Source organism: Melanerpes formicivorus, unplaced genomic scaffold (genome assembly GCF_026170545.1).
Source record: "Melanerpes formicivorus ecotype bairdi unplaced genomic scaffold, bMelFor1.0.p_v2 SCAF_77, whole genome shotgun sequence".
NCBI lineage: Eukaryota > Metazoa > Chordata > Aves > Piciformes > Picidae > Melanerpes > Melanerpes formicivorus.
Genome location: NW_027142429.1, coordinates 2,497,961 through 2,525,799, shown reverse-complemented (window position 1 = coordinate 2,525,799; position 27,839 = coordinate 2,497,961). Strand labels below are relative to the sequence as shown.

The following is a 27,839-nucleotide window of genomic DNA, read 5'->3' as shown; positions in this document are numbered from 1 at the left end:
GTAGCCTTCACTGCTCTTTCCAGGGTACTTGTGCCACAGGCAGACCCACTGCCAGCCACATGCTGCTCCTGGGAGGTCACACAGGGAACTGAGCTTGTCTTAGCTTGAAAAGGACAAGTGCAAGGAGGTGGAAACTTCCTTTGTGGCCCCCTCCAGCCAACAGCTAACAAACTGCTGAACATTTCATTCCTTTTTTTGTGTTCTCATTCTCTTTCCAGGAATAATTAGGCAGCCAGAAGTAGGCATGTCCTCACGTTTAGCCCTGACTGCTAGCAGAACCACCTTTCTCCTGCTGCTCCAGCACACCCCAAAAGAAGTGCAAGGTGTGCAGAGCGTTAGCTCACAGACCAGCATCACCTTGAGCAGACATTTCCCCATCCATCTGCAACAGCCAAAGCAAGGAATGCATCCAGGGTCACCCAAGTGGCCAGCCTGTTCCTCTGGACAGAGCCACGTGCTGGGGTACCACTCACTTCAGAAAGCCCAGAGAGGCCACATCTATTCCAGCTGCATCTCCTTTAATCCCAGAAGTACAAAGCAAGTTAGCAGCAGTGCCCTGACTTTTCCAGAGTGCAATTTTGACCCTGAGTTTACAGTAGTAGAAAAACTTAAATGGAAGAGTCTAGCAGGTTCCTTTGCATGTTGGCTGCTCTGAGCAATTACAGTAGAGCTATAAAAACCCTAGAAAAAAAAATAACAAAAACCCATATTCCTTGTTCAAGTTCTGCAGCAGAAAGGAGTGGAGTTGCCCTCCTGTGCTTAGGAGGAGCAGTGCAAAAATGACACCTGAACAGCTAAAGGCCTTCGTTCCCCTTCCCACCTTCCCGCCCCTCACACGGTGCCTTCAGCTTCCCTCACAAGAACATGACTGGCACATGAATCCCATGGTGGCTGAGTGAGACCAGACCCCAAAGCAAACCAAGAACAAGCCAGGAAGCCTTCAGGGCTTTGCAAACTGACACCCAATCCAGCTGTCAAATCACACCTGCTGCTGTGAATCCACTGCCCAGACGCTCCCAGTGCTGCAGCTCCAGAACCGCTCTCCAGGGCAGGGCTCTGGTGGGGGAAGGGTTCCAAACACCACCCAGAGCCTGCAGAGAGCCTGGGGGAGTGGACTCAGATAAGCACTGAGGGGATCTACATCCCTGCTGGGATTACAGGTCTGTCCTTAAGACACTTGTCTCTCAGTTCCAAACACCATCCAGAGCCTGCAGAGAGCCTGGGGGAGTGGACTCAGATAAGCACTGAGGGGATCTACATCCCTGCTGGGATGACAGGTCTGTCCTTAAGACACTCGCCTCTCAGTGGCTGATCTTGAACAAGGAATATGCAAGGCCACAGGTAGCATGAATCATAAGCCTCAGAAGTAGTCCTTAGGTCCCAGAATCCAGTGCAAATATTCTCCATAGATGCCTGACAGCATCTGGTGCACCATTGGCATCAAGATCCAAGGAGAACTGCGGCGAGGGAGGGCCCCAGGAGCTCCTCCCGCGGGGCTGGCATGGCCGGTGGGAGGCTGCACTGACAGGCTTCGTCCAGCAGCCGCTGCTGCAGGCCGGGAGATGAAGCCGTCAAAAGTAGAGAGCAGGCTCGCTGCTGAAATCCGAGAGGCTGCCCTTCTCTGCCGGGGTGAGCTGTGGAGGAAGCAGAGGTGACCAGGAGGTGTCATCGAACCCAAAGCAGCGAGCACCCACGCCTCTGCACGCTGGCACCTTGCCCAGGGCTAACGAGTGCACCTAATTGCCCCCATCCAAACGTGCCCGGGAGTGCAAAGGGTGCCAGCTGCCTTAGCTCTCCTTTACACAGAGGCAGAGGCAGGTTTGCCAGGGGCCTGTGCCCTCGTAGTGCTGCCTTTGGGAGCAGTGGCATGGCACCTTGGGCAGGGAGCACCAACACCAGTGCTCAATGGAGGGCACATCCCCTCCCATCCACTGCCCAGACCAACCCAGGCACCGAAGGAGAGCACAGCAGGACAAAGCCCAGGCTTGCTGATGAGAAGGCTCACCATGACTTGGTTCCCATGGGCATCGACTTCCTTCAGGAGGGGTCCCTCTGCAGCAGGCATCTCCTCATACTTCTGCTCCTGCCACTCACTGAACTTCACGGAGTGCTTTGGGGTGTAGCTGGATAAATCTGCTGGAAGGACAAAGCTGACTTGAATATTTCTGCCCACCCCAAAAGGAAGCAGGATCAGGAGTCCCACAGGGACACCATGGAAGCTGCCCCACCCCCATCTCCCTTTCTGTTTGATCCTTGTCCCCACCAAGCCCTGACTGGCATGGGGTGGCAAAGGTCACCTCCAAGCAGCATTTCCACCCCTGTGGAGCCCCTTGGGAAACATGGACAGTGCCAGGCACCACCTGTAGCCCCCCAGTGCCACCACTGCCTCACTCACCTGAGTTAGGTGTACTGGGATGCAAAGTGCTTTTTGGGTGTGGAATGTGAAAGGTGCAAGACTTGTCCTCCTCTGCTTCAGAAATGTGTTCTTCCTCTTCCTCCTCCTCCTCTTCTGCCAGTGAGCTCTCTGATGGGTACTCAAACATAGTCTGCAAGCTTGTCTCATTGAAAGAGATCTTCATCTAGACAGAAGCCAAGGAGAATCTTTAGGAAGCAGCACAAGAAACCATCAACCCCAACACCTGGAGCCATGGTTTGGTTGTCAGGAGGTGTTGGGTGACAGGTTGGATTTGGTGATCTCTGAGGTCTTTTCCAACCTTATTGATTCTATACCTGCTCAGCTAAAGGCCAGCCCTCAGGCCAGGGCATCACTCCAGCTCCCTGTCCCCACACCCTGCCCCAGGTGCCTTGCTGAGCCTCTTACCACGCTGAGAGCAACCACAAGGGCCAAGGAGATGGGATGGAGGCAGGAGGCTGAAAGTACCTCTGGCTTTTTGCCCTGGCACATAATCCTGCCAGCATCTAACACTGATGCCCAGCAGCCAGGAGGAGCTACTGGCATGTCCCTCAGGAGGGATCTGTGTTGCCAAGGAGGGGAGGAAAGCATCCAGGCTTTGGAAAGGTGACATTGCTGAACTCCTGCCAACTCTCTCCTGTTGCCATTGCTCTAGACAACAGAAACATCAGCAGGACTGCATTGCTGGGAGGACATCCTGGCACAGAGCTATTTAAGCTGCACAAAAGCAGGGCTTAACCCCAGCAGGGGGAAGATGGAAGCAGCTAAAGGAGAGATGGCAGGGGCAGAGAAAAAATGCTGGGCGAGAGAGAGGTCCTTCAAGGTTCCACCTTGAAACTGCTGCTATTTACTGTTCTCACTAATGCCCTGTGGTGGTACTTGAGGCCTGATGTGATTCCCTTCCTTCCTGGGCCACACACCACCCTGGGGTAGGTCAGTCATGGGCTGTGAGAGGCATTGAGCAGAACACTGAGGGCTCTCCTTGGTGTCTGCTCTCCCTGTCATTTGGGAGTCCATCACCCCCTGACAGCCCACAACAGCTGTGCCTGGGCTGTGGCCAGCAGGGAGGTGACACCAAACTTCCAGAGTCAGTAAATTCTGTGTCTGCACAACAGGCAAAAGAACAGCAGAATGTTTTGACAGCTGAGGCAGGGCAGAGTGGAAAAACTCCACCAAGCCCCACTTATGGCAGACCCTACAAACACCGAGCAGAAAGCCAGACCCTCGGAGCTCTGGGGTCCAGCACCTCCCCCAGCTCAGACATCTCTCAGGCACAAAGTGCCAGGATGAAGTCAGACTTCTCAAAACTCAGTCATCACCCACTGACAATCACAGGATGTTGGAGCCTGGAAGGGACCTCCAGAGATCACCCAGTCCAAGCCCCTGCCAGAGCAGGGCCACCTAGGGTAGTCCACACAGGAATGCATCCAGCTGGGTTTTGAAAGGCTCCAGAGGAGGCTCCACAACCTGTCTGGGCAGCCTGCTCCAGGCTTCCAGCACCCTCACACCACAGAAGTTTCTCCTCCTGTTGAGGTGGAACCTCCTGGGTTCCAGCTTGTCCCTGTTGTCCCCTATCCTATCACTGGGCACCACACAAAAGCCTGGCCCCTTCATCCTGACCCCCAGCTATTGATAGACATTGATCAGATCCCTCTCAGCCTTCTCTTCTCCAGACTAACCAGCCCCAGGGCTCTCAGTCTTTCTTCATAGCAGAGATGTTCAAGTCCCCTAATCCTCCTCACAGCCTCTATTGGCCTGTGGCCTGCCCCAGGTGACCCTGCTTTAGCAGGGGGGGTTGGACTCCATGATCATCAGAGGTCCCTTCCAACCCCCCCCCCCCCCATGCTGGGGTTCTGTGAGGCATAGAATGGTTTGGGTTGGAAGGGACCTCAAAGATCAGAGAGTCACAGACAGTTAGGGGCTGGAAGCGACCTCCAAAGCCCAGCCAGTCCAACCCCCCTGCCAGAGCAGGAGCACCCAGGGCAGCTCACACAGGAACACAGCCAGGAGGGTTTGGAATATCTCCAGAGAGGGAGACTCCACAACCCCCCTGGGCAGCCTGCTCCAGGGCTCTGCCACCCTCACAGGGAAAAAGCTTTTCCTCTGCCTCAGCTTCCACCACTGCCCCTTGTGCTGGCATTGGGCATCCCCCAGCAGAGCCTGGCCCCAGCCTCTGGGCACTCACCCTGCACATCTTGATCAACAGCAAGGAGGTCACCCTCAGGCTCCTGCTCTCCAAGCTCCAGAGCCCTCAGCTCCCTCAGGCTCTGCTCATGAGGAAGATGTTCCACTGCCTGCAGCAGCTTTGTGGCTCTGTGCTGGACTCTCAAGCAGTTCCCTGAGGTCCTTCTTGACCTGAGGGCCCCAGAAGTGGACACAATATTCCAGCTGTGGCCTCAGCAGGGCAGAGCAGAGGGGGAGGAGAACCTCTCTGACCTGCTAACCACAGCCTGTCTAATCCAGCCCAGGATGCCCTTGGCCTTCTTGGCCACCAGAGCACATTCCAGCACATCTCAAGAGCACATCTCATTCCAACCCCCTTACCATGGGCAGGGACACCTTCCACTAGATCTGGATGCTCCAAGCCCCATCCAACCTTACCTTGAATGCTTCCAGGGAAGGGGCATCCATGACCTCCCTGGGCACCCTGTTCCAGGGTCTCCCCACCCCCAGTGTGAATGCTGTGATGACTGAGAGTAAGGGAGTGGGACTCTCATCACTGAATCTGCTGCTGCTTTGATTCTAACAGCTTCTACTGAATCACTTGGCTCATTTCAAACTGGTTAAGGATCCAGGGCTGCTAAACTCCAACCTTTTGATCTACCATCAGCAAGTCTTAAACTGCTGCCAAATCACCACTGTGGCAAATCTCAGCATGGCCTGTGCACAGGGAGACTGAGAAATGAAGATGGTGACTCCAGCTCAGGCATTCATCAAGGGAAAACCCAGAATTGTATGGTCACACTCATGAAGAAACCTGGAGAGTAACACTAGAAATGGGATCATGTTTAAGGCCAACCCTTGCTGTAAGGGAAGTTCATCACCTCTGAATGAGTGAGAAGGAAGACTGGGGATTGCCCACAGGATTCTAACTGTCATTTGCCTGCTGCTTAAACAGCCTGGGAATAAAGCAAGGCAATTCCAGGGCAAATTGGGACTGCCTGGCTCCATCCTCCCTGTAACACCCAGCAGGCAGTGGAAGGCAGCAGCTGGGCTCCTTGTCTCTTCTCCAGGCTAACCAAACCAGCTCCCTCAGCCTCTCCTCACATGCCACATCCTCCAGCCCCAGGAGCACCTGGTTAGCCTCTGCTGGAGCTGCTCCAGATTCTGCCTCTGTCCTGCAGCAGAAGGCTCAGACCCAGACACAGTAACTCCAGCTGGGCTGCTGAGAGGCAAAGCCCAGGAAGGGATTGTTCCCCCACAGCCTAACAAGTCCTGACCATTATCTACTGCTCTGCTCAGCAGATCTGGTTACAAAGCATCTCAGCAGGTGCAGAGGAGATTCAGCCTGGTCACGCTCACCAAAAGGAAGGCTGAGGAAAAGCTCTTTGGAAGCACACCCAGAAAAGAACCCCCAAGGAGCAAAGAAGGAGGGCTGATGCCAGCACACAACAGACAAACCAGGAGCAGAAGCTTGCCAGGAATAAATCTGTGCCAAAAGCAGGGAAGTATCAAGCCAATGCAGATCAAGGTTCAGGAGCAGCTGCCTAGAAGGGTGTTGTGATGCCTCTGCTTCCAACAACATTGAAGACTGAGCTAAGAGGGTTGGGAATCAAGGCAGCATGGCTGCTTGTGCCTGGCTGCAGGAGCTGGATGGTTCAGGAGATCTCTCCTGATGCTGTGTGACAAAGACTGGCAAGAAGAAAAGGCAGCACATCCACCCCATGTGCCATACTTGAGCTGCCCTCACACACCACAGCTAGGAAAGAGCAGGAGGCCCTGGGCAGGGAGCAAGCAAGCTGGGTGCTGCCCAGGTGTGTGTGTGCCCTGCTGCCTCTGCACCTCCTGCACCCTGAGCCAACAGGAGCTGCTGAAGTTGAGCCTGCAGCTGCACAGGGGCCAGAGCCTGCAGCTTGCCAGTGAGGGGGAGAGGCACAGACTCATGGAATGGGTTGGGTTGAAGGGACCTCTGAAGCTTATCTAGTCCAGAACCCCCACAGTCAGCAGAACACCTGCAACTAGAGCAGGTTGCTCAGAGCCCCAAACCACCTCACCTGGGATGGTGCCAGGGATGGGGCAGCTCTCTGGGCAAGCTGGGCCAGGCTTTCACCACCCTCAGTGTCAAACATTGCTTCCTTCTCTCCAGTCTCAATCTCCCTCTTTTGGTTCAAACCATCCCCCCTTGGCCTGTCACAACAGGCCCTGAGGAAAAGTCTGTCCCCAGCTTCCTGATCAGCCCTTGAAGCACTGAAGTCTCCCTGCAGCCTTCTCTCCTCCAGGCTGCACAACCCCAACTCTCTCAGCCTGGCCTCACAGCAGAGGGCTTCCAGCCCTGCCAGCACTGCTGTGGCCTCCTCTGGCCCTGCTCCAGCAGCTGCCTGGCTGTGCTGAGGACACAAGAGCTGCCCCAGCACTGCAGGTGAGCAGCCAGCCTGCTGCTGCAGTCTCCTGTGCTGCTCACAGACAGGCACTCTGGAGCTCTGCAGGTGAGAAGGGTTTCCAAGAGGAGCTCTGGGGCAAGACAGTGAGAATTTCACTGCTGCTTTCCAGCAAAGTGAGCAGGAGCTTGGATCAAGCCCAGGTAGCACAGTGAGTACCTAATGCCTCCTCTCTGCATGGCAAACAACACGTTGGAGCTGCTGCTACTCTGCCTGCTGACCCTCAGACACAGATTCATAGAATCAATAAAGTTGGAAAAGACCTCCGAGATCATCCAGTCCAACCTGTCACCCAACACCATCTGATCAACTAAACCATGGCTCCAAGTGCCACATCCAATCCCCTCTTGAACACCTCGAGGGACAAGGACTCCACCACCTCCCTGGGCAGCACATCCCAATGGCCAATCTCCCTTGCTGGGAAGAACTTTCTGTCACCTCCAGCCTAAACCTCCCCTGGCACAGCTTGAGACTGTGTCCTCTTGTTCTGGTGCTGGGTGCCTGGCAGAAGAGACCAACCCCCACCTGGCTACAACCTCCCTGCAGGGAGTTGGAGAGGGCAAGAAGGTCTCCCCTGAGCCTCCTCTTCTCCAGGCTAAGCAACCCCAGCTCCCTCAGCCTCTCCTCACAGGGCTGTGCTCCAGACCCCTCCCCAGCTTTCTTGCCCTTCTCTGGACACCTTCAAGTCTCTCAATGTCCTTCTTAAACTGAAGGGCCCAGAACTGGACCCAGGACTCAAGGTGTGGCCTGAGCAGTGCTGAGCACAGGGCAGAATGACTTCCCTGCTCCTGCTGGCTGGCTTCCTTCCCCATGCTTCCAGGAGAAGGCACAATGGAAAGAGCAGGGAGGGCAGGCAGCTGCCTTTCTCCAGCCCCTGCCCTGGCCAGAGCCGCTCTGACCTCCTCCAGATGACATGTGGGGAGAAGAGCAGCTGCTGTACTTCAGAGCAAAGGGGTTGGAAGAAAACGGCCTTGAAGAGCAGGGCATCCCAGTCATTGTTCCCTGAATTTCTCAGCCCTGCTGCTGACCTAGATGCTCCCTGACCCGAGCTGGGCAGCGGAGCGGGCACTGACCACTCACAATGTGGCTTCTGTGCCAGGCACAAAAGCCACCAGGCTGGAGGTGCCCAGGGCTCTGGGAAGCTCAGAAGCTATCCCAGGTGCAGACACTGCACACAGGCTGCCTACCAGTGCTGACAGGCAAGCACTTGGCTATCCATGGCACATAGTGGGCACAGGAGCCATGGGCCTCGGCTGCAGACCTGAAGCCTGGGAGATGGAACTTCCTTTCCCTGGGCTTCTGCTATCAGGAGGAAAATGACTCTGAGCCCAGTTTGGACCAAAGCTGTGAGTAGTGCAAGAGGAGAAAACAGCCTCACCAGGGAGTAAAACCAAAGAGTGTGAAGCAGCAGCACAGCCCAGGAGACTCCCTCCCTGCAGTGCCTGGAGGCAGGGTGCCAGCAGCCCAGCCCTGGAACATCTCTCCGATGAGGAAAGGCTGAGGGCTGGGCTGTTTAGCCTGGAGAAGAGGAGGCTGAGGGGAGATCTTATCAATGCTTACAATGATCTAAGGGGTGGCTGTCTGGAGGATGGGGCCAGACTGTTCTCAGGGGTCCCCAGCGACAGGACAAGCAGTGCTGGGCATGAACTTGGGACATAGGAAGTTCCATCTAAACATGAGGAGGAACTTCTTTGCTGGGAGGGTGGCAGAGCCTCCAGAGAGGCTGCTCAGAGAGGTTGTGGAGTCTTCTTTAAAGACTTTCAAGGCCCACCTGGACAAGTCCCTGTGTGACCCGCCCTGGCCAGGGGGGTTGGACTCGATCCCCAGAGGTCCCTTCCAACCCCTGCCACTCTGTGACTCTGTACCACAGCTCCCACTTGCCCACAGCCAGCCTGACTTGGGCCACACTGACTGCCAGAGCTGGGCTGGGTGTCCTGCAGAGTGCCCTGCCTCCAGAGCTTCTCAGGTACCTTCTGCAGCAAAGCCCTGAGAGTGCAGGAGGCAACGGTGGAGCCCTTCAGAAAGAGGAATCACTAAGCCCAGCCCAGCCTGCCCCACGGCCAGGGCCCCAGCCTGGGGGAGAGCTCCTACCCAGCTAACCTGCTGCTTCAGCACCACCTCGGGCTGGCCCAGCACAGCCTGTGCCAAGGCTGACACCAGGCACTTCTGCTGGGCACCTGGAGGTGAGAGGCCTTGAACACAGCCCTATGAGGAGAGGCTGAGGGAGCTGGGGTTGCTTAGCCTGGAGAACAGGAGGCTCAGGGGAGACCTCATTGCCCTCTACAACTACCTGAAAGGTGGTTGTAGCCAGGTGGGGGTTGGCCTCTTCTCCCAGGCAAGCAGCAGCAGAACAAGAGGACACAGTCTCAAGCTGTGCCAGGGGAGGTTTAGACTCGAGGTGAGGAGGAAATTCTTCACCAAGCGAGTCATTCGGCATTGGAACGGGTTGCCCAGGGAGGTGGTGGAGTCCCCATCCCTGGAGGCGTTCCAGAGGGGATTGGATGTGGCACTTGGTGCCATGGTCTAGTCATGGGGTCTGTGTTGATAGGTTGGACTCGATGATCCTCGAGGTCCTTTCCAACCTAAGTGATACTGTGAGGGCAAGGCTGCCCCCAGAAGCTGGCTGGCTCGCCCCAGGGCAGTGTCCCACCCCCCCTGCACCCAGAGAGCTGCTCCCAAGGAGCAGGAAGAGCCCCGCGGCCCCGCAGCAGGAAAGCTCTGGGACACACCCCAGCAAAACAAACACTGGAGCAACAGCCAGCAGCTGGCACAGGCTCACAGCCCAGCCAACAGGCTGGGCACAGGCAGCCACCCTCCTGCACCTGCACAAGCCCCAGGCCAGCCCTGCTCACACAGAGCCAGAGCCCCAGCAGCAGCCCCTAAACCCAGCCCCATAAAGCTGCTCCGGCAGCCACCCCAGGGGCTCTCTGCCCCCAGGCACAAGGTGGTTTCAGGGGGTCACAAAGCAGCTCTGCTCCATCCAGCACAGCATGGAGGGCACCATGGGCTTTAAGGGGCCCCTACAAAGCTGGGGGCAGAGTTTTGAGCAGGGCTTGTTGTGACAAGGGGTGATGGTTTGAAACTAAAAGAGGGAGACTCAGCCTGGAGAGAAAGGAGACATCTTTTATGCTGAGGTTGCCCAGAGAGGTGGAGCTGCCCCAGCCCTGGAACCACTGCAGGTGAGGCTGGCTGGGGCTCTCAGCAGCCTGCTCTGGCTGCAGATGACCCTGCTGATTGCAGGAGGGTTGGACTAGATGACCTTTAAAGGGCTTTCCCAACCCAACCCAGCCTGTGATTCAGGCAAAGCAAAGGGACACTTGGGTCAACACAGCTGCCTGAAGAAGCCCTGTGAGCAGCCAAGGAGCAGAACCAAGCACTGTGTGCAGGGAACAGGCAGACTCAGTGCCAGGAACCATCTAAAGAGACAAAAAAAACAGGAACCCAGCACTGGCAGAGACTTGCACAAGGAGTCAGCAGGCCCTTGGCAGAGCACAGAGCCATCTCTGGAAGCACAGGGGATGAGAGAGGTCATTTTCTGCAGCAGACAAGTGCAGCCCAGAAGAGCCAAGCCCAGGCAGAGCACTCTGCCCCTCCTGCCTCGGCACTGCCGCCCCCATTTCTGCCTCAGCAGCAGCTGCCAGTTGTGCACAGGAGGAATTCTGCACCCCTCAGCTGTGGCTGTGGGCAGGGATGTGTCACTGTTTGCCCAGCAGAATGCTGCACCCAGAGCTGTGTCACACCGGGGGCCAGCCCAAACCCATCCATCTATGCAGAGGAAGACTCTGCCCAGCAGTCAGAGCCAGCTGAGGCAGAACAAGGCAGAGCTTTCCAGGGGATGTGGTGCTGCTCAGCCCCCAGCTCCTTGTTGCCATAGCAAAAATCAGTTACTTGCTGGGATGTGAGTAGTAATGAGTAATAGAGTACCCAGGGAAGAGAAACCAGGGTAAACACTGCCCAGGGAGCCTCAATCTGAGCAGTCAAACAGGGCTCACTTGGAAAGGAAAGACAAGAAGTCAGCCTTGGCTCAGGGGTGAGGCTGTCAGGACCCCCTCTGAAGCAGACCAGCAATGAAAGGGTGTCTGTGCACAGAGACACAGAGAAAGAAACTAACAACTTCATCACTTGAGGGCATCCAGAAGGATCCTGACAGCCTTGAGAAGAGGGCCAGTGCCATTTGCATGAGGGTCAAGTCAGAGGGCAAGGTCCTGGATTGGGCCAGCCCCAGGCACACATCCAGGCTGGGTGCAGAGAGGGTTGAGAGCAGCCCTGAAGAAAAAGCCTTGGGGGTGCTGGGTGCTGAGCAGCTCCCCAGGAGCCAGCAGTGCCCTCCTGCAGCCCAGCAGGCAGCTGTGTGCTGGCTGCAGCCAGAGCAGGGTGGGCAGCAGGGCAGCAGAGGAGATTCTGCCCCTGGGCTCTGCTCTGCTCAGACCTCACCTCCAATCCTGCCTCCAGCTCTGGTGTCCTGAGAAGGACACAGAGCTGTTGGAGTGAGTCCAGAGGAGGCCACAGAGATGATCCAAGGGCTGGAGCAGCTCTGCTCTGAGCACAGGCTGAGTGAGCTGGGGGTGGTCAGCCTGGAGAAGACTTAGAGCTGCCCTTCCAACCTGAAGGGATCCTGCAGGAAAGCTGCAGAGGGACTTTTCCTGAGGGTGTCTGGAGACAGGGCAAGGGGAAATGCTTTTAAGCTGAGGAGAGTAGGTTTAGACTGGATCTTAGGAAGAAGTTCTTCAGTAGGAGGGTGGTGAGACTGGAATAGGTTGCCTGGAGAGGTTGTGGCTATCTCCTCCATGGAGGCATTCAAGGCCAGGTTGGATGAGGCCCTGAGCAACCAGGTCTGGTTGAGAGGTGTCTCTGCCCATGGCAGGGGGGGTGAAGTAGATGTTCTCTGAGCTCCCTTCCAACCTGTTGTGGTTCTCAATCCCATCACAGAACCTAAGCCATTCTATGATGTTATGATCAGAGCCAACCTGCAACATGAGCAACAGAAGCCAGTGGGCACCTCACCTCCAACAGCTGATTGGGAAAGTCTGCAAGACTCCAAGTTAATGACACAGCAGACACCTGATGGTTTCTTGCAAAGCAAGGACAGCACCCTGAGCCCCAGGAGAGATCCAAGGGGTCAGACTCCATCAGCTCCAGAAGCAGTTTCTTTAGTGTGGCTTTTACCTTCTCCACCCATTATCACTTCTGCTTCCTGGCTGATGTGGCAAAGCCAAAATGATCACAGTATCAGTCAGGGGTGGAAGGGACCACAGGGATCAGCCAGTTCCAACCCCCCTGCCATGGGCAGGGACACCCCACACTAGATCAGCCTGGCCAGAGCCTCAGCCAGCCTGGCCTTAAACACCTCCAGGGACAGGGCCCCAACCACCTCCCTGGACAACCCATTCCAGGGCTTCACCACTCTCATGGGGAAGAACTTCCTCCTCCCCTCCAGCCTGAATCTCCCCACCTCCAGCTTCATTCCATTCCCCCTAGTCCTATCACTGCCTGAGATCCTGAGCAGTCCCTCCCCAGCCTTCCTGGAGCCCCCTTCAGATCCTGGAAGGCCACAATGAGGTCACCTGGGAGCCTTCTCTTCTCCAGACTGAACAGCCCCAACTCCCTCAGTCTGTCCTCGTGATACAGTACAGTGCTCTGCCCCTCTTAAACAGTGCTGGCTCATGTCCAGCTTCTCACCCCCAAGTCCTTCCCCACAGGGCTGCTCTCAATGCCATCCCCAGCCTCTGTTGGACATCACACCAGATACCTGGAAAGTGCATCAGCAGACACCTGAGAGTCTGTTGATCCAGAGCATCCCATAAACCTTTGTGAGAAACAGCCCCCAAAGCTGAGCAGGACAGCTCCTGGGACACCAAAACACAGGCACTGGCCACTGGAGCTCAGGTCTGTGTGAAGAGGAGGATCTCCACACTGCCATGGGGTGAGAGGGAAGGCACAGCCAAGGAACTGCTTGTGAGACTGGAAACAGAGGGCAGAAGCAGATACTGAATGGTGGACAAAGATCCCCAAAGGGATCTTTCCAGCTGGGTTTTTCCACCTGACCCACTCTGACCATTCTCACAGATCAGCAGCTTTAGACTAAGGAAGTGGAGGAGCAGTTGATGAACTGCAGAGCTCTGCAGGGACCTTCATTCTTTTCATCAGTCAGTGAGCTGGCCAACTCCCATTCCCTCTGAAGCTTGGAGATTAAGGACCTGGGGGGAAAGGAGCTAGCAGTGAGTTTATCTACATGCCTGACCTAGTCCTGCTCACATGGCCATGTGTCAGCCCAAACTGTTCAGTGACTCCAGGCACAATCTCCGTGGGCAGCCTGGAATAGTAGCCTGGGGGCTGCATCAGCACATTACCAAGAAATTTGCTGTCCTTCAGGGGAAGATAAGGAGCCAGAGTGGGGTCAGAGTGGCTGAGAGCTGCCAAACAGAGAGGGACCTGGGGGTGCTGATCGACAGCTGCCTGAACATGAGCCAGCAGTGTGCCCAGGGGAACAAGAATGCCAATGGCATCCTGGCCTGCATCAGGAACAGTGTGGCCAGCAGGAGCAGGGAAGTCATCCTGCCCTGTGCTCAGCACTGCTCAGGCCACACCTTGAGTCCTGTGTCCAGTTCTGGGCTCCTCAGTTCCAGAAGGACATTGAGAGACTTGAAGGTGTCCAGAGAAGGGCAAGAAAGCTGGGGAGGGGTCTGGAGCACAGCCCTGTGAGGAGAGGCTGAGGGAGCTGGGGTTGCTTAGCCTGGAGAAGAGGAGGCTCAGGGGAGACTTCATTGCCCTCTACAACTACCTGAAGGGAGGTTGGAGCCAGGTGGGGGTTGGTCTCTTCTCCCAGGCAAACAGCACCAGAACAAGAGGACACAGTCTCAAGCTGTGCCAGGGGAGGTTTAGACTTGAGGTGAGGAAGAAAGTTCTTCCGAGCAAGGGAGATTGGCCATGGGAATGTGCTGCCCAGGGAGGTGGTGGAGTCCCCATCCCTGGAGGTGTTCCAGAGGGGATTGGATGTGGCACTTGGTGCCATGGTCTAGTCATGAGGTCTGTGTTGATAGGTTGGACTTGATGATCCTCGAGGTCTCTTCCAACCTTAGTGATACTGTGAGCTTTTGTGCCTCTAAAGCCTTTCCCTGGCACAGGAAGAAAGGGCCTTTCCCTGACAGGTACCCCTGGGAAAGGGTTCCTGTATCAGACCAACACTGTGCTGCTGCGGCTGAAGCAGCCTCGCTGTGCCCAGACCCTGCAGATGGCAGCTCAGAAAGCTGCTTCTCTGTTGCTCTGTGGATGAAGAAGAGTTTTGGGGCACAGGAGCTGGTTGCTCCTCCACAGGCTCACCCCATGGTGCTTTTACACGAGGAGTTTCCTAAGAGCCAGCCTGAGCTTGGCTCAGCTCTGAACTGCACCGTGGTCGGTGCCAGTGCCAGGCAGCGGCGAGGCAAGGAAGCTCTGTGCGGCCGCAAAGGAGAGCTTGCCTTCAGGATCACATCCCAGCTCCCAAGCCACGAGGCAAAACAAGCCAGTCTCCATTTACAAGGCAAGCCACAAAGCCAGCTCTGTGTAATCAATCTGCTGAAGCACATGGCAGATAGGGGCAGTGCCTGCAGAGTCGAAATAGTAAACTGCTGGGCGAGGACAGGGGGCAGGGGCAGGTTCAGATTCCTGCTGGGGATGGTCCTGGGGAGCATCACAGCAAGCAGCTCTCTCAACTCTTCCCAGGGCCCTGGAGCCCCAGTGGGAGAGGCCACAAAGCAGCCATTCACTCAGGAATGCCCTCAGTCATAGTATCATAGGATCAGTCAGGGTTGGAAGGGACCACAAGGATCAGCCAGTTCCAACCCCCCTGCCATGGGCAGGGACACCCCACACTAGATCAGCCTGGCCACAGCCTCAGCCAGCCTGGCCTTAAACACCTCCAGGGACAGGGCCCCAACCACCTCCCTGCACAACCCATTCCAGGCCTTCACCACTCTCATAGGGAAGAACTTCCTCCTCCCCTCCAGCCTCAATCTCCCCACCTCCAGCTTCATTCCATTCCCCCTAGTCCTATCACTGCCTGAGATCCTGAGCAGTCCCTCCCCAGCCTTCCTGGAGCCCCCTTCAGATCCTGCAAGGCCACAATGAGGTCACCTGGGAGCCTTCTCTTCTGCAGACTGAACAGCCTCAACTCCTTCAGTCTGTGCTCACAGCAGAGCAGCTCCAGCCCTCTGCTCATCCTCCTGGCCCTGCTCTGGACACCTTCCAGCACCTCCACATCCCTCTTGTCATAGGGGCTCCAGAACTGGAGGCAGTACTCCAGGTGGGGTCTCCCCAGAGTTGAGCAGAGGGGGAGAATCACCTCCCTTGCCCTGCTGGCCACACTTCTGCTGATGCAGCCCAGGCTCTGGTTGGCTTTCTGGGCTGCAAGTGCACACTGAGAGCTCCTGGTGAGCTTCTCCTCCCCCAGCACCCCCAAGGCTCTCTCCTCAGGGCTGCTTTCCAGCCAGTCACTGCCCAGCCTGGCTTTGTGCCTGGGATTGCCTCGACCCAGATGCAGGACCCTGCACTTGCTCTTATTGAACCTCAGTCCTTCACACATCTGCAGATGGAGGAGCCAGAGCCTTCCCCAGCTCAACAGGCAGCTCAGACACTGCTTGCTGGGCCCAGAAGTAGTGCAGAAAGCTCCCTACAGACATGAAACAAACCTCCTCTGAATGCACAGAGAGCTGGCAGAAACAGGACACAATTAGTGCCAAGCCTTGCTTAGCTTCACAAGCAACACAGCACACTCCCCAGCAGCGGAGGATTCGGCTCCACAGGCAACTCCCAGCCGACAATTTGTGGCTACAGCTCAGGCAGGTACCACCCACCAGCGCTGCTGGCAGCCACCACTCACCCAAATCACAGTCTCACAGTATCACTAAGGTTGGAAGAGACCTTGAGGATCATCGAGTCCAACCTATCAACACAGACCCCATGACTAGACCATAGCACCAAGTGCCACATCCAATCCCCTCTGGAACACCTCCAGGGATGGGGACTCCACCACCTCCCTGGGCAGCACATTCCCATGACAAGTGACTCTCTCTGTGAAGAACTTCCTCCTCACCTCGAGTCTAAACCTCCCCTGGTGCAGCTTGAGACTGTGTCCTCTTGTTCTGGTGCTGCTTGCCTGGGAGAAGAGACCAACCCCCACCTGGCTACAAACACCTTTCAGGTAGTTGTAGAGAACAATGAGGTCTCCCCTGAGCCTCCTCTTCTGCAGGCTAAGCAACCCCAGCTCCCTCAGCCTCTCCTCACAGGGCTGTGCTCCAGACCCCTCCCCAGCTTTCTTGCCCTTCTCTGGACACCTTCAAGTCTCTCAATGTCCTTCTGGAACTGAGGAGCCCAGAACTGGACACAGGACTCAAGGTGTGGCCTCAGCAGTGCTGAGCACAGGGCACAAGGACTTCCCTGCTGCTGCTGGCCACACTGTTCCTGATGCAGGCCAGGATGCCATTGGCCCTCTTGGCCACCTGGGCACACTGCTGGCTCATATTCAGGCAGCTGTCAATCAGCACCCCCAGGTCCCTCTCTGTTTGGCAGCTCTCAGCCACTCTGACCCCAGCCTGTAGCTCTGCCTGGGGTTGCTGTGGCCAAAGTGCAGCCCCTGGCACTTGGAGTTGTTGAATGCCATCCTGTTGGCCTCTGCCCATCTGTCCAGCCTGGCAAGGTCCCTCTGCAGAGCCCTTCTGCCCTCTAACTAACATCTGCAATCCCTTGGCTGGGTGCAAGGGAAGAGTCTCCAGCTGGAAGGGGACAGAGGGAGCATCGTTTCCTGGGGAATGTGGGGAGGCTGGGAACAGAATGACATCCCACCCTGGCAAGCAGCTCATTCCAGGCTTCAGGACCAAAAGGCCTCAGTGGCATGCAGAGGATCAGCTGCACCCCAGAGCTCACATTTCCTTTGCTCTTTTTCTGTGCTACCAACATGCAAGAGATGCTTCCTCAAAGAGAAGTGACTGAGGGCAGCAATTCACCAAGCTATGCCTTCAGACCTCCATTTTCCCTAGCTGCAAGCTGCCCAATCTCCCCAAGCACGCCAGTGTTTGGCTGTCAGAATGCCTAAGACACTTTCCTTCAGCTCACCTCTATTCCTTGGAATGTCCACCAGCCAGCAGCTCCACCCTGCCCAGTTCCCAAGATCCTCCAAAGGGCACTTCATAGAATAGTCAGGGTTGGAAGGGACCTTAAGGCTCAGCCAGTTCCAACCCCCCTGCCATGGGCAGGGACACCCCACACTGGACCAGGCTGCTCAGACCCACATCCAGCCTGGCCTTAAAAACCGCCAGGGATGAGGCTTCCACCACCTCCCTTCCCAGAAGGACACACCAGCACCAAGCTCCTTCAGCCCAGGTTTCCCCAGGAGGTTTGTGAAGTTTCTCACCTGCTGCAGATGCTTCATGTGCCCTAAAGTGAGACTGTTACAACCTCATGCCATAGCCTTGTCCCACCATGGGCACTAGAAGGAGTCTGGGTCTGTAGAGGTTTCTATTTGCCCAGGTTTTGCTCAGGAGGGGAGTGAGCCCCACCCCAGAGATGGGGGATCTGCAGCAGCAGACTTCCTTCACTGCCACTCAGCCTAGAAACCGAACCTCTTAACTCTTCCCACCACACAGACTTGTGCCCTGGCCAGCCTGAGGATGTACTTCCTCAGCTCTTCTCAGGAACATCACAACCAAGCACTGGGGAAAAAAACAACCAGAGTGGGGAGGAAAACCCAAACCCAAGCCAAGCTGAATACTTGAGCTGGAAGGAAATGATCAAGCATCTCCAATCTGGTGCAGAGATTAAGGAAGGTGATTAAGATAAGGGAACTGTAATCCTGGAGATGCCAATCCAGAGCACAAAGTACTCCAAATCTCCTCTCAAGCTGAGCCCTGGGCACGTCCTAACCAGCTTCAAAGGCAGGCTGGGCTCTGATTTGCGTAAGAGTTTCTATTTTGGCTCTCCTGCCCTGCTCCCTGCGCTGCTGACAGCAGCAGACAGAGAGGAAGAGAGGCAGGGGGGAAGCGGGGAGCAGCCCAGGCCGCGGCAGGCGGCGCAGCACCGGGGCGGCCAGGCCACGGAGAACCCCCGGCACAGGGATCAGAGAGATGTGACTCACCTGCTCTGCCAGGCATCTGGCTGCAACCCCTTCAAGGGGCTGGCAGGCAAGAGGGAAACAAAACCCAACCCACTTGCCCACTGACAGCCTCAGGTGCTGCTTGTGAGGTGGTTTATAAACTGTTAACCACCACCAGATGCTGACTTCTGAAGTCTTCAGCCACCAACATCAACACCCAGAGCAGGCTGAGGCTGGAGAGTAGAAAGAACTTCTTCAGAGTGAGGGTGGGGAGACATTGGAACAGGCTCAGGGAGGTTGTGGATGCTCCCTCCCTGGAGCCAGGCTGGATGAGGCCTTGAGCAAGCTGGGCTGGTGGGAGATGTCCCTGCCCATGGCAGGGGGGTGGAACTGGATGAGCTTTAAGGCCCCTTCCAACCCAAAGCATTCCATGGATCTGTACACCTAGAAGAGGAGAGGCACAGGGAAATGGCACTCACTGCCTGGCTGAAGCAGCCTGCTGAGATCTGCCAGCTGGTGGAAATCACCCCTGCAGGGGAGGGCACGCCCCAGCAGCCAACACAGGGACTTTCTGAGTGGGAATTGTCACTGCTGACCTCATCCCCCAAAGATTCCACACATCCACATCATGAGACACAACACAGAAGAGGGAGACACAGCTCTCTGAAGGCTAAACACCACCAACTCTCTCCTGACCCCTCCAAAGCAGGGAGATGAGGCAACCTAAGCTCTTTTTGCTTCTGCCACCAGCTTAACTCCCCTGTGCTGTGGCTACCTTTTTACCTCACCAAAACATACTTCAGGCAGTCGCTGGTATTTAGATTCCACACTGTGCAGACTTGCTCCAAACAGGTCTGGGCAACAGTGGGAAGGGTTCATCCCTGCCAGCATCTCCTCAGCCTGCACCTGGTTCTCACAGGAGGCCATCTCCAGCAGAGCTGCACAGATGGAAAGCTACAGAGCAAGAACCTCAAGGAGCTCAGACCAACAGAACTGCTGGCCCAGTCCTGCCCATGGTGACAAACTGGGGGATGTCCAGGATCCTTTCTGACCAGACACTGAAGTGGGCATCTGGAAGCACAAATGAGGCATTAGCTCAAAGTGTTAGAGCATGGACCAAGCTGAAGTGCAGGCAAGCTGGAACTCTTTGAAGCTCAGCAGAAGGTGAGCATCTTTGAAGACAGCTTCACAGAGAAGCATCAGACTCCAACTGTTTGGGTCCCACCAGCCTTGCTCTTGTAAGCCCTGCTGGCACAAGGCTGCAGCTCACTTTCCAGCACTCAGCAAGCTGCCAGCTGGGACATGCAAACCCCACAGAAAGCCTTCAGCACTCTGATGTCTGTTGCTCCTCAATTGCTATCAGTTACAGGACCTTGGCTGGCCTGGCCAGAAGTCACCTTTCCTGCAGGATCCCTAAGAGGTACCAGGTGCTGGAGAGGACAAACACACTGTGCCTTGGGATGAGCTGCAGGAGTGACCAGAGCAGGACAGAGCAGAGTCAGGCCAAGCTGTGTACACACAGCACCTCCAGGGCAGAGCCCAGCCTCCAACAAGGTAAGAACATGAAGCTTAGAGACAGCCAGCTCCTGCTCAGGACCCCAGCCTGCTCAGCACCCTGCAGCCCTGTCTAATCCCTGCTCCAACGTGCCAGCCACATGGGTTACAGCAACCCAGGCTGCTGCCCTGCTGACAACTTCATTGTACATTACTCTGGCAGGTAACCAAACCAGGACTGATTCTTGTCAGCTCAGCTGAGCTAGATTTTATCCCCTGAGATCCCAAAGATCCACATCCTGCAGCACAGCCTTCCCTTCCTCCTGGGGCTGCTCTCAGGCTGCAGTGTCTGTACTGCTTCTGTAATGACAGAGCATGAAGATGAGCCCTGAGCAGAGGTCACCAACAGCATGCTGCATCCTTTCCCCCACTGCCTGTCTAGAATAAAGGTCAGTAGGTCTCCTTCCACTCCTGCACACGTATCCTGTCCTCCCTGGCAGAGCTGAAAGCTCAGCCAGCCCCTTCCAGCAGCTGCCCAGCTCTCCCCTGGGAGCCCAGCACATCCCTTCAACACTGCAAATGTTCACCTAGGTTTCAAACTGAAGTCACAACCCCTACTGCTTTATCTGAACTGTGATAAGCTTGGAGAGGTCTCAAAACAGACATGGAGTACATGAAGAGTCCTGAAGGACATCTTAATATCTGTAGGAGGACCACAGCTCAAAGTCCCTGCCCACAGGGGCAGCCCACTCCCTGGGGCAAGCATAGCTGGGGCTCTGCCCTCCACCTGCAGATCTTGACTGTGTCCCATCACACACAGCCCCACTGCAGAGCACTGGAACAGGCTGCCCAGGGAGGTGGTTGAGGCCCCATCCCTGAGGTCAGACTCAACAAGGCTCTGAGCAACCTGATCCTAGCTGGGGATGTCCCTGCTGACTGCAGGGGGGTTGGACTGGATGAGCTTTGGAGGTCCCTTCCAACCCAGAGCATTCTATGATTCTGTGCTCAGCTCACAGCCCTGGGGGATGTCAGCTGTCCCAGCACAGCAGCTCTGGCTGCACAAGAGAACTGGGAACCAGTATGTCCTTCTGACACAGGAACTTATCTCTCATCAGCTCAAGAGCCAGCTGCTTCACATATCTGAAGTGTCTGGAAGGAGCAATAAAGCTGTTTTTCCTGAGAGGCCTGGACACCAGCAGGTCAGAGCAAAGTCACAAGCAGACCTTTGGTCCTGCAGCTACACAGCCCTGAGCAGGGCACTGGAGCTCTTGCACGCAGCCCACAGCAGTGCTGCAGCTCACTCCCATCCTGTCCTAGCCACCAGCCAGCCTCCCCCTCCAAAAAGCCATGGAGGATGTGGACTGGAGGACATGGACTGAGTCAGCTCCGTTTTGCTGGCTCCTCTACCAGAGTCAGGCAGTCAGTGGCCAGACAAGGGGAGGGAGAAGTGAGGCCAAATTTCTGCATCTGAGAGAGCAGCCTGGCTGCCACCCCCACCTCCTGGGAAATCATTAGCCCTGACTGCAAGCACAGAACCCTCTGATCCATGAGGCATTTCCAGGCTGTGCCAGACCTGCTGCTTATCTCACCCAGACCCCTCCTGGGCATCAGCAAAGAGAATCCTAGAATCAGTCAGGGTTGGAAGGGACTACAAGGATCAGCCAGTTCCAACCCCCCTGCCATGGGCAGGGACACCCCACACTAGATCAGCCTGCCCAGAGCCTCATCCAGCCTGGCCTTAAACACCTCCAGGGATGGGGCCTCAATCACCTCCCTGGACAACCCATTCCAGGGCTTCACCACTCTCACAGTGCCTCCCAAGTCATCCAAGTTTCACCAAACACCACTTTCTTGAGCCTGGAGCACACTTAAAGACATTTATTATAGAGTTATTTGGCTTGGAAATGCCCTCTGAGATCACCCAGTCCAACATCAACCCACCACCACCATGGCCACTAAGCCATGGCCCCAGCTGCCATGGCCACAGGTTTCTGGAACACCTCTGGGGATGGGGACTCCACCACCTCCCTGGGCAGCCTCTGCCAATCCCTGACCACTCCTGCAGGAAAATTTTCCTTATCTCTAACCTAACCCTCCCCTGGCACAACTTCAGGCCAGTCTGAATGTTTGTTTCAGCAAACCCAAGGCAAAGTTTGGAGAGGAAGACGCTCAGCAGGAGGTGGGCTCAGCCAGCAGGTCTGCCTGGGCAGCATCCCCCCGAAAGAGCTGGGGAGCTGCTCAGCAAAACCAGCACCAGCTTTGATTTGGATGCCCTCAAAAGGACAGGATCCATGTCCAGAGAAGGGCAAGAAAGCTGGGGAGGGGTCTGGAGCACAGCCCTGTGAGGAGAGGCTGAGGGAGCTGGGGTTGCTTAGCCTGGAGAAGAGGAGGCTCAGGGGAGACCTTCTTGCTCTCTCCAACTCCCTGCAGGGAGGTTGTAGCCAGGTGGGGGTTGGGCTCTTCTCCCAGGCAAGCAGCACCAGAACAAGATGACACAGTCTTGAGCTGTGCCAGGGGAGGTTTAGGTTGGAGGTGAGGAAGAAATTCTTCATAGAGAGAGAGATTGGCCATTGGAATGTGCTGCCCAGGGAGGTGGTGGAGTCAGCATCACTGGAGGAGTTTAGGAGGAGACTGGATAGGGTGCTTGGTGCCATGGCTTAGTTGATCAGATGGTATTGGATGATGGGTTGGACTTGATGATCTTGAAGGTCTCTTCCAAGCTGGTCTGGTCTATCCTATCCTATCCTACCCTACCCTATCCTATCCTATCCTATCCTAATTCTATTCTAATTCTAAAAGGGAAAGGCACATTGGCTTTACCCAAAGACCCACAGCTTCCAGGAAATGCCTGCTTGTACCCAATTCAGGCTACAAATGAAGTGTCTGCCAAGCCTGAGGGGTCTCCAGAACAGAACCCTTGTTCTCGGCCGGTCACCTCGGCGACACTCAGCAATCCCTTGGGCAGAACCCAAGGCATGTGTCCCAGTAGTGCCTCCTTCCTCTTCCAGGCATCTACACTTGGCCTCAGTGCCCAGAGTAAAAGCCACAAACATCCTCTGGGTTAAGAGTAAACAGAAGTCTGGCCATTTGCTGCAGCATCAGCATCTTCTGAGCCCTGGCTCCCCAGCCAGCTCCACGGCTGCCACCCCAGCAGGACGGGAGCTGCTCCTCCTGCTGCATCAACACATTTGATGGGAGGCAGCAAGCTGTGTCTCCACTGCTTCTCCTTAAGCTAGATGTTGGTTTTGAAGGCTCCCATTTACCTCAGCCTCCCAAGCTCTGCAGTCACTCCTTTTCACAGCTCTCCTCTCAGAAGACAGACCTTTACACAAGGTCATGGATTCATAGGGCCTCAAAGATCTCCAGTTCAAGCCCCCTGCCATGGGCAGGGATACCTCCCACCAGCCCAGCTTGCTCAGGGCCTCATCCAGCCTGGCCTTCAACACCTCCAGGGAGGGGGCAGCCACCGCCTCCCTGGGCAACCTGTGCCAGTGTCTCCCCAGCCTCACTCTCAACAATTTCTCCTTCATCTCCAGTCTCAATCTCTCCTCTCCCAGCTCAAAGCCATTGTCCCTCTCCCTTTCACTCCCAGGCCTTGTCAAAAGTTCCCCCCCCCAGCTCTCCTGGAGCCCCTTCAGGTACTGGAAGGTTGCTTTAAGGTCCCCCTGGAACCTTCTCTTCTCCGAGCTGAACACCTCCAACTCTCTCAGCCTGTCCCCATAGGGGAGGTTCTCCAGCCCTCTGATCACCTTCATGGCCTCCTCTGGACCCAGTCCAGCAGTCAGATGTCAAATTTCTCATGCAGGACACCCCCCACGTGTGACTCTCAGCAAACACCACCGTGGCTGCATGCACATGGTGCAGTATTTAGCACACTGCATCTCCAGAGGACAGTTAATGCTATTAAGCTGGTAAGAACTTAGGCAGAGAAGGTACACAGCCTGCCCAATGTCACACAAGTCCAACCCTGCACAGACAAAACAGTTAGCAGTTAACCAATTTCCAGTGAACTGTTTGATATTTGAGGTGGGGAAAGAACCCCTGGAGGTCTTGAGCCCAGACTCCTGCTCCAAGCAGGTCTGACCTGATCAGTTGCTCAAGGCTGTCCCCAGGCAAGTTTCAAATAGCTCCAAGGATGGAGATGCCACTGCATTCCTCTTTCAGTTCCACCAACCTTAAACAAGTCAATCACTGCAGCAGCCTTGTCCTCCTCTCCCACCCTCCTCTTCGTACTGCTAAGGACAGTTCCCAGTGTGCACCATGGATGTGGGTTTGCTCATTTCAGCCTTTATTCTTTCACCAGCAAAGTAAAAGCATCCCAGAGAAATCAGCTCCCCTGGCTGCATCAGAAGGCTTAGCCAACAGTGGCAGTCCCACAAGGCCTCCTCTGTCTTCTGCTCCATCCTAAGGCTGCCCATCACTGGAACACCTTGTCTTGACCCTTCCCACCACTTACACCACACTGACTTGGTGTAAGTCCAGCTAACACCTGAGCAGAGCCAAGAACACTGCTGGAGAGGAGTGCAGGCCAGCAGGTCTTTAAGCAGCAGCAGCACAACTCCAGTCTGACCAAACATTTCCTTGTAGGAGCACAAGGAAACACTGCAGGAGCCCCGAGCGAGCCTCCACGCTCCTGCTTATCAGCTTACTCAGGCTCTCATGGTGCTTGTGCTCCCGATCTGCCACCTGCATCAGTCACAATCAAATGACTACAGCCTAATGACAGAGTTTAACGAGGTTAAGCCACGAGAAGCAGCCCTCCTGCCTCCCTGCCCTCTTCAAAGGACTTCCTCAAGTTATAATGCTCAGTGCCTCGGGCAGCCGTGTGGATTGCGTCCATCAGGCACTGATGAGCTGAGCGTAGGTAACGGGAAGGTCGAGCAGCTCTCCCCACTGCGGAGGGACACGGCACACCCAGACCTGCCACCAGCGATCTGTCAGCTCGGCCTGCTGCTCCCAGAGCCAGGCAGTTCACACAACCTGCTCCCCGAGCACGGCTGTGCCTCTGTCCCGTGCAGGGGCACCTCACCGAGCCACACACAGACTAATTCTCAGCTTAAGGCTCACAAGGATCTTCCTCAGCCACCAAGCAGGGAGAAAAATCTGGCCTCCACCCCAAAGACACCTGGAGCACTCAACAGCTTGGTGGATCTTCCGAGACAGAGCTGCACATCCCGAGCCAGCAGCCAGGAGCTATAATCCCATCAAGGGGAGCTAAGTTGTTGCTGATCTCTTTCTGCCTAATAGAGACCTAATTCTTCAGCCTCTATCAATAGATCACTAATGCAGGGAAGATGCCAATGCCACCCAGCCCAGAGTACTCTGTCACAGCCAGGCAGTGACCATGGGGAGCTCAACACATCCAACACACACCAGACACCAGGAGCTGGGCTGGAGAGGGGGCAAGGCCACAGCCCTTCAAGCCACACAACCCACCTCAACCTCCCAAACATCTGAAACCCTTCACTTTTTGTTACCATACCTCCCAGAAGCGACCGGAAGGGGGGCCCTGAAGTTACCACAGGTCATATCCCACCCTCACCTACCTGGTGGCACAGCACCCAATGCCCTCTCCCTGAGGGCAAGCCCTGGCTCCCCAGGGGACCAGGAAAACACTGCCCACCTTCCCAGCCAGTGCCTCACAGACAGACAAGCCAGAAGCAGCAGGGAGCTCCCCTCAGCCTGGCTGCTCAGCACAGCTCACCCCAGGCAGTTACCTTCTTGCGGCGTGAGCCTCTCTTGCTCATGCAGGACCTCTCCAGGGACAGGTACCCCCCGATCACCTCGATCTCATTCACCGTGGGGTAGCGCTTTTTATGGGACACTCCTGCTGGGGCACCGTCAGCACTCTCCACAGCTTTGCCTTTGACTTTGCTCTCCTCCTCCTCCTCCTCTTCCTCCCGCTGCAGCCTTCCGCTGGCATCGGTGAGAGCCTGCAGCCCCGAGGCAAGGGGCTTCCTTTTGGGCACGACAGTGAAGGTGCTGCCTCCCCTCTGGCGGGGGGCAGAGTGCGGTCTGTAGAGGGGCACGGAGGAAAACTCCATCTCCAGGTCAGGGCCAGCTCCTCCAGGCTGCTCTGCCACGCTCCCCGTCCTCGCAGCAGAGCCGGCCCTCGGAGAGAGCTCCCCGCCGTCCAGCTCCACGATGTCATCGATGTAAGTCACTGGTACCAAGGGATCCTGAGGCGCCGGTGAGGAAGCGACAGGCTCCTCCTGCTCCGGGGCGGAAGCCCTGGGGGGCTCCTTCGGTGCCTTCTCCTCGGAGGACGGCGGCGGCGGCGGCCCTGGCCGGGCACTCTGGGCTGCGGGCAGAGCTGAGCGTCCCTCCCGTCGGGGCACGAAGAGGAAGGTATTGCGTGAATTCAGGCGCAGCTTGGCCAGGGCCTGGGCCTGCAGGTCGTGGGCTGGGATGGCAGCCAGGTCGGGCTTGGGGGCCGGGTGGATTTCGAAGGAGCCCCCGGCCCGAGGTGCAGAGGCAGAGAGCGGCTGGGTGGCGCTGGTGGCACTGGGGGCCAGACTGGCACTGGGCGAGGGTGACACGGCCGCTTCAGCCTCCTCTGGCTTTGGCCTCCTGGCGTTGGCTCTGGCATGGGGAGCGCTGGTGGATGGCACTGGTGGCCCCTTGGGCAGCGTGGGCCGGCCGGCAGGGACAGCACCGGGCTCGGGAATGCGGCTGCCAGGGGGCAGCCCCCGGGGGGTGACAGTGAAGGAGTTGGAGCCAATCTTGTGGAGAAAGCAGTTGGCCTGCGGGGCTCCGGGCTTGGGGGTGGCTGGGACCACCGCGGGGGCTACAGCCCGGGGGGTCGCTGGGGCAGGGGGCGGCGGTGTGGCAGCACGTGGAGAAACAGGGGCCGAGGGCTGCGGGGGTGACAGCCCTGGGAGGAGCAGGGGCCGAGGGCTGGGGGGTGACAGCCCTGGGAGGAGCAGGGATCGAGGGCTGGGGGGTGACAGCCCTGGGAGGAGCAGGGATCGAGGGCTGGGGGGTGACGGCCCTGGGAGGAGCAGGGGTCGAGGGCTGGGGGGGTGACGGCCCTGGGAGGAGCAGGGGCCGAGGGCTGGGGGGTGACGGCCCTGGGAGGAGCAGGGGTCGAGGGCTGGGGGGGTGACAGCCCTGGGAGGAGCAGGGGTCGAGGGCTGGGGGGCGATGGCCCCGGGAGGAGCCGTCTGCGGGGCAGCGGGCTGGGGGCTGGCCGGCACTGCCGGGGGGGTGGCAGCCCGGGGGGGAGCCGGCAGCGGATGCGGAGATCCCGGTCTCGCCTTCGGGGCCGAGGCCCGAGGGGAACCGGGTCCCGCCTGCGGAGGAGGCGCACCTGAGACGGCGCCGGGCCCGGTCCCGGTCAGCGCCTCCCCAACGCGGCGGCGCCGGCCCCGCGGCCGCTGGCCGAACTTCTCCAGGAGGCGGCTGACGGTGCCCGGCTCGGCCGCCTCGGGCGGCTCGGCCGTCTCGTAGATAACGACCTGGTCGGCGCGGATCTCGGCGAGGGCGGCGCCCCGGCGGGCCAGCAGCTGCTGCAGCGGGTCGGGCCGCCGCGGCGGCGAGGAGCCGGCCGGGTCCCGGTCCTTGCGGCGGCCGGGCAGCGCGTCCCCATCGGCGAAGCAGGCGGCGGCGTCGGGCTGGGACTCGATGATGAGGATGTTGTCGGCGCGGATGGTGCGGATGCCGGGCACGGCGCTGTACAGCTCCAGCAGCTGCTGCAGCGGCCGCGCCGCCCCGGGGCCGTGTGCGGACAGCCCCTGCCGCAGCCGCCGCCGCTCGCTCTCCAGCCGCATGAAGGGGTTCTCGCGGAGCGGGCCCAGGCTCTCCGCCACCACCAGCCGCTCCCCCGCCGGGGGCTCCGGCTCGCCGCCGCCGGACAAGCCGGCCAGCTTGGCCCGCTTCCGCTCCAGGATCTCCCGCTTCCAGGCGGGCTGCGCCCGCGGCCCGGCCCCGAGCGGCGGCTCGGCGCTGCTCATGGCGGCGGCACGGCGGCACTGGCGCTGCACGGCCGCCGCCGCCGGCTCCGCCCGCACCTGCCCAGGCCCCGCCGCCGGCCCCGGCGCCGCCCCCGGGCCGGCCTCCACGGGGCGGGCGCCATGACAGCTGCCCGGGGGGCCGTCCCGGGGCTCGGCGGCCGCCCCCATCCCCGGCAGCGCGGGTGTCGGAGAGCCGCCTACTGCGGGGCCGCCGGGCGGCAGCCGGGCTCCGGCACGGGCGGTGTGACCCCGCACGGCCTTTAGGGACGTGGCGAGTTCCGTGCCCGGGGCTGGTGGCCCGCCCGGGTCTCTGCTGC

General features: G+C 57.6%; 1 protein-coding gene across 2 annotated transcripts; it reads right to left on the bottom strand.

Moving 5' to 3' along the window:
- Positions 1 to 501: 501 nt before the first annotated feature.
- On the bottom strand, positions 502 to 27,561 carry TPRN (taperin). 2 transcript variants are annotated; one of them, XM_068164181.1, is made up of 4 exons: positions 25,288 to 27,561; positions 2,396 to 2,579; positions 2,006 to 2,136; positions 502 to 1,634 (listed from the first exon to the last, which is right to left on the bottom strand). In XM_068164181.1, the coding sequence occupies exons 1-4, from the start codon at positions 27,520 to 27,522 to the stop codon at positions 1,572 to 1,574; spliced, it is 2,613 nt and encodes an 870-aa protein (XP_068020282.1). In that variant the 5' UTR covers positions 27,523 to 27,561; the 3' UTR covers positions 502 to 1,571. The 2 variants fall into 2 exon arrangements, with proteins under 2 accessions (XP_068020282.1, XP_068020283.1); XM_068164182.1 differs by having other exon boundaries at positions 2,006 to 2,133.
- Positions 27,562 to 27,839: the final 278 nt, after the last annotated feature.

Coding starts and splice junctions, on each gene's coding strand:
- TPRN (XM_068164181.1), bottom strand. CDS start 27,522: ATGAGCAGCGCCGAGCCGCCGCTCGGGGCCGGGCCGCGGGCGCAGCCC. Junction 2,580..25,287: donor GAGGCTCACGCCGCAAGAAG/GTAACTGCCTGG, acceptor GCTTCTGTCTAG/ATGAAGATCTCTTTCAATGA. Junction 1,635..2,005: donor CCCATGGGAACCAAGTCATG/GTGAGCCTTCTC, acceptor CTTCCTCCACAG/CTCACCCCGGCAGAGAAGGG.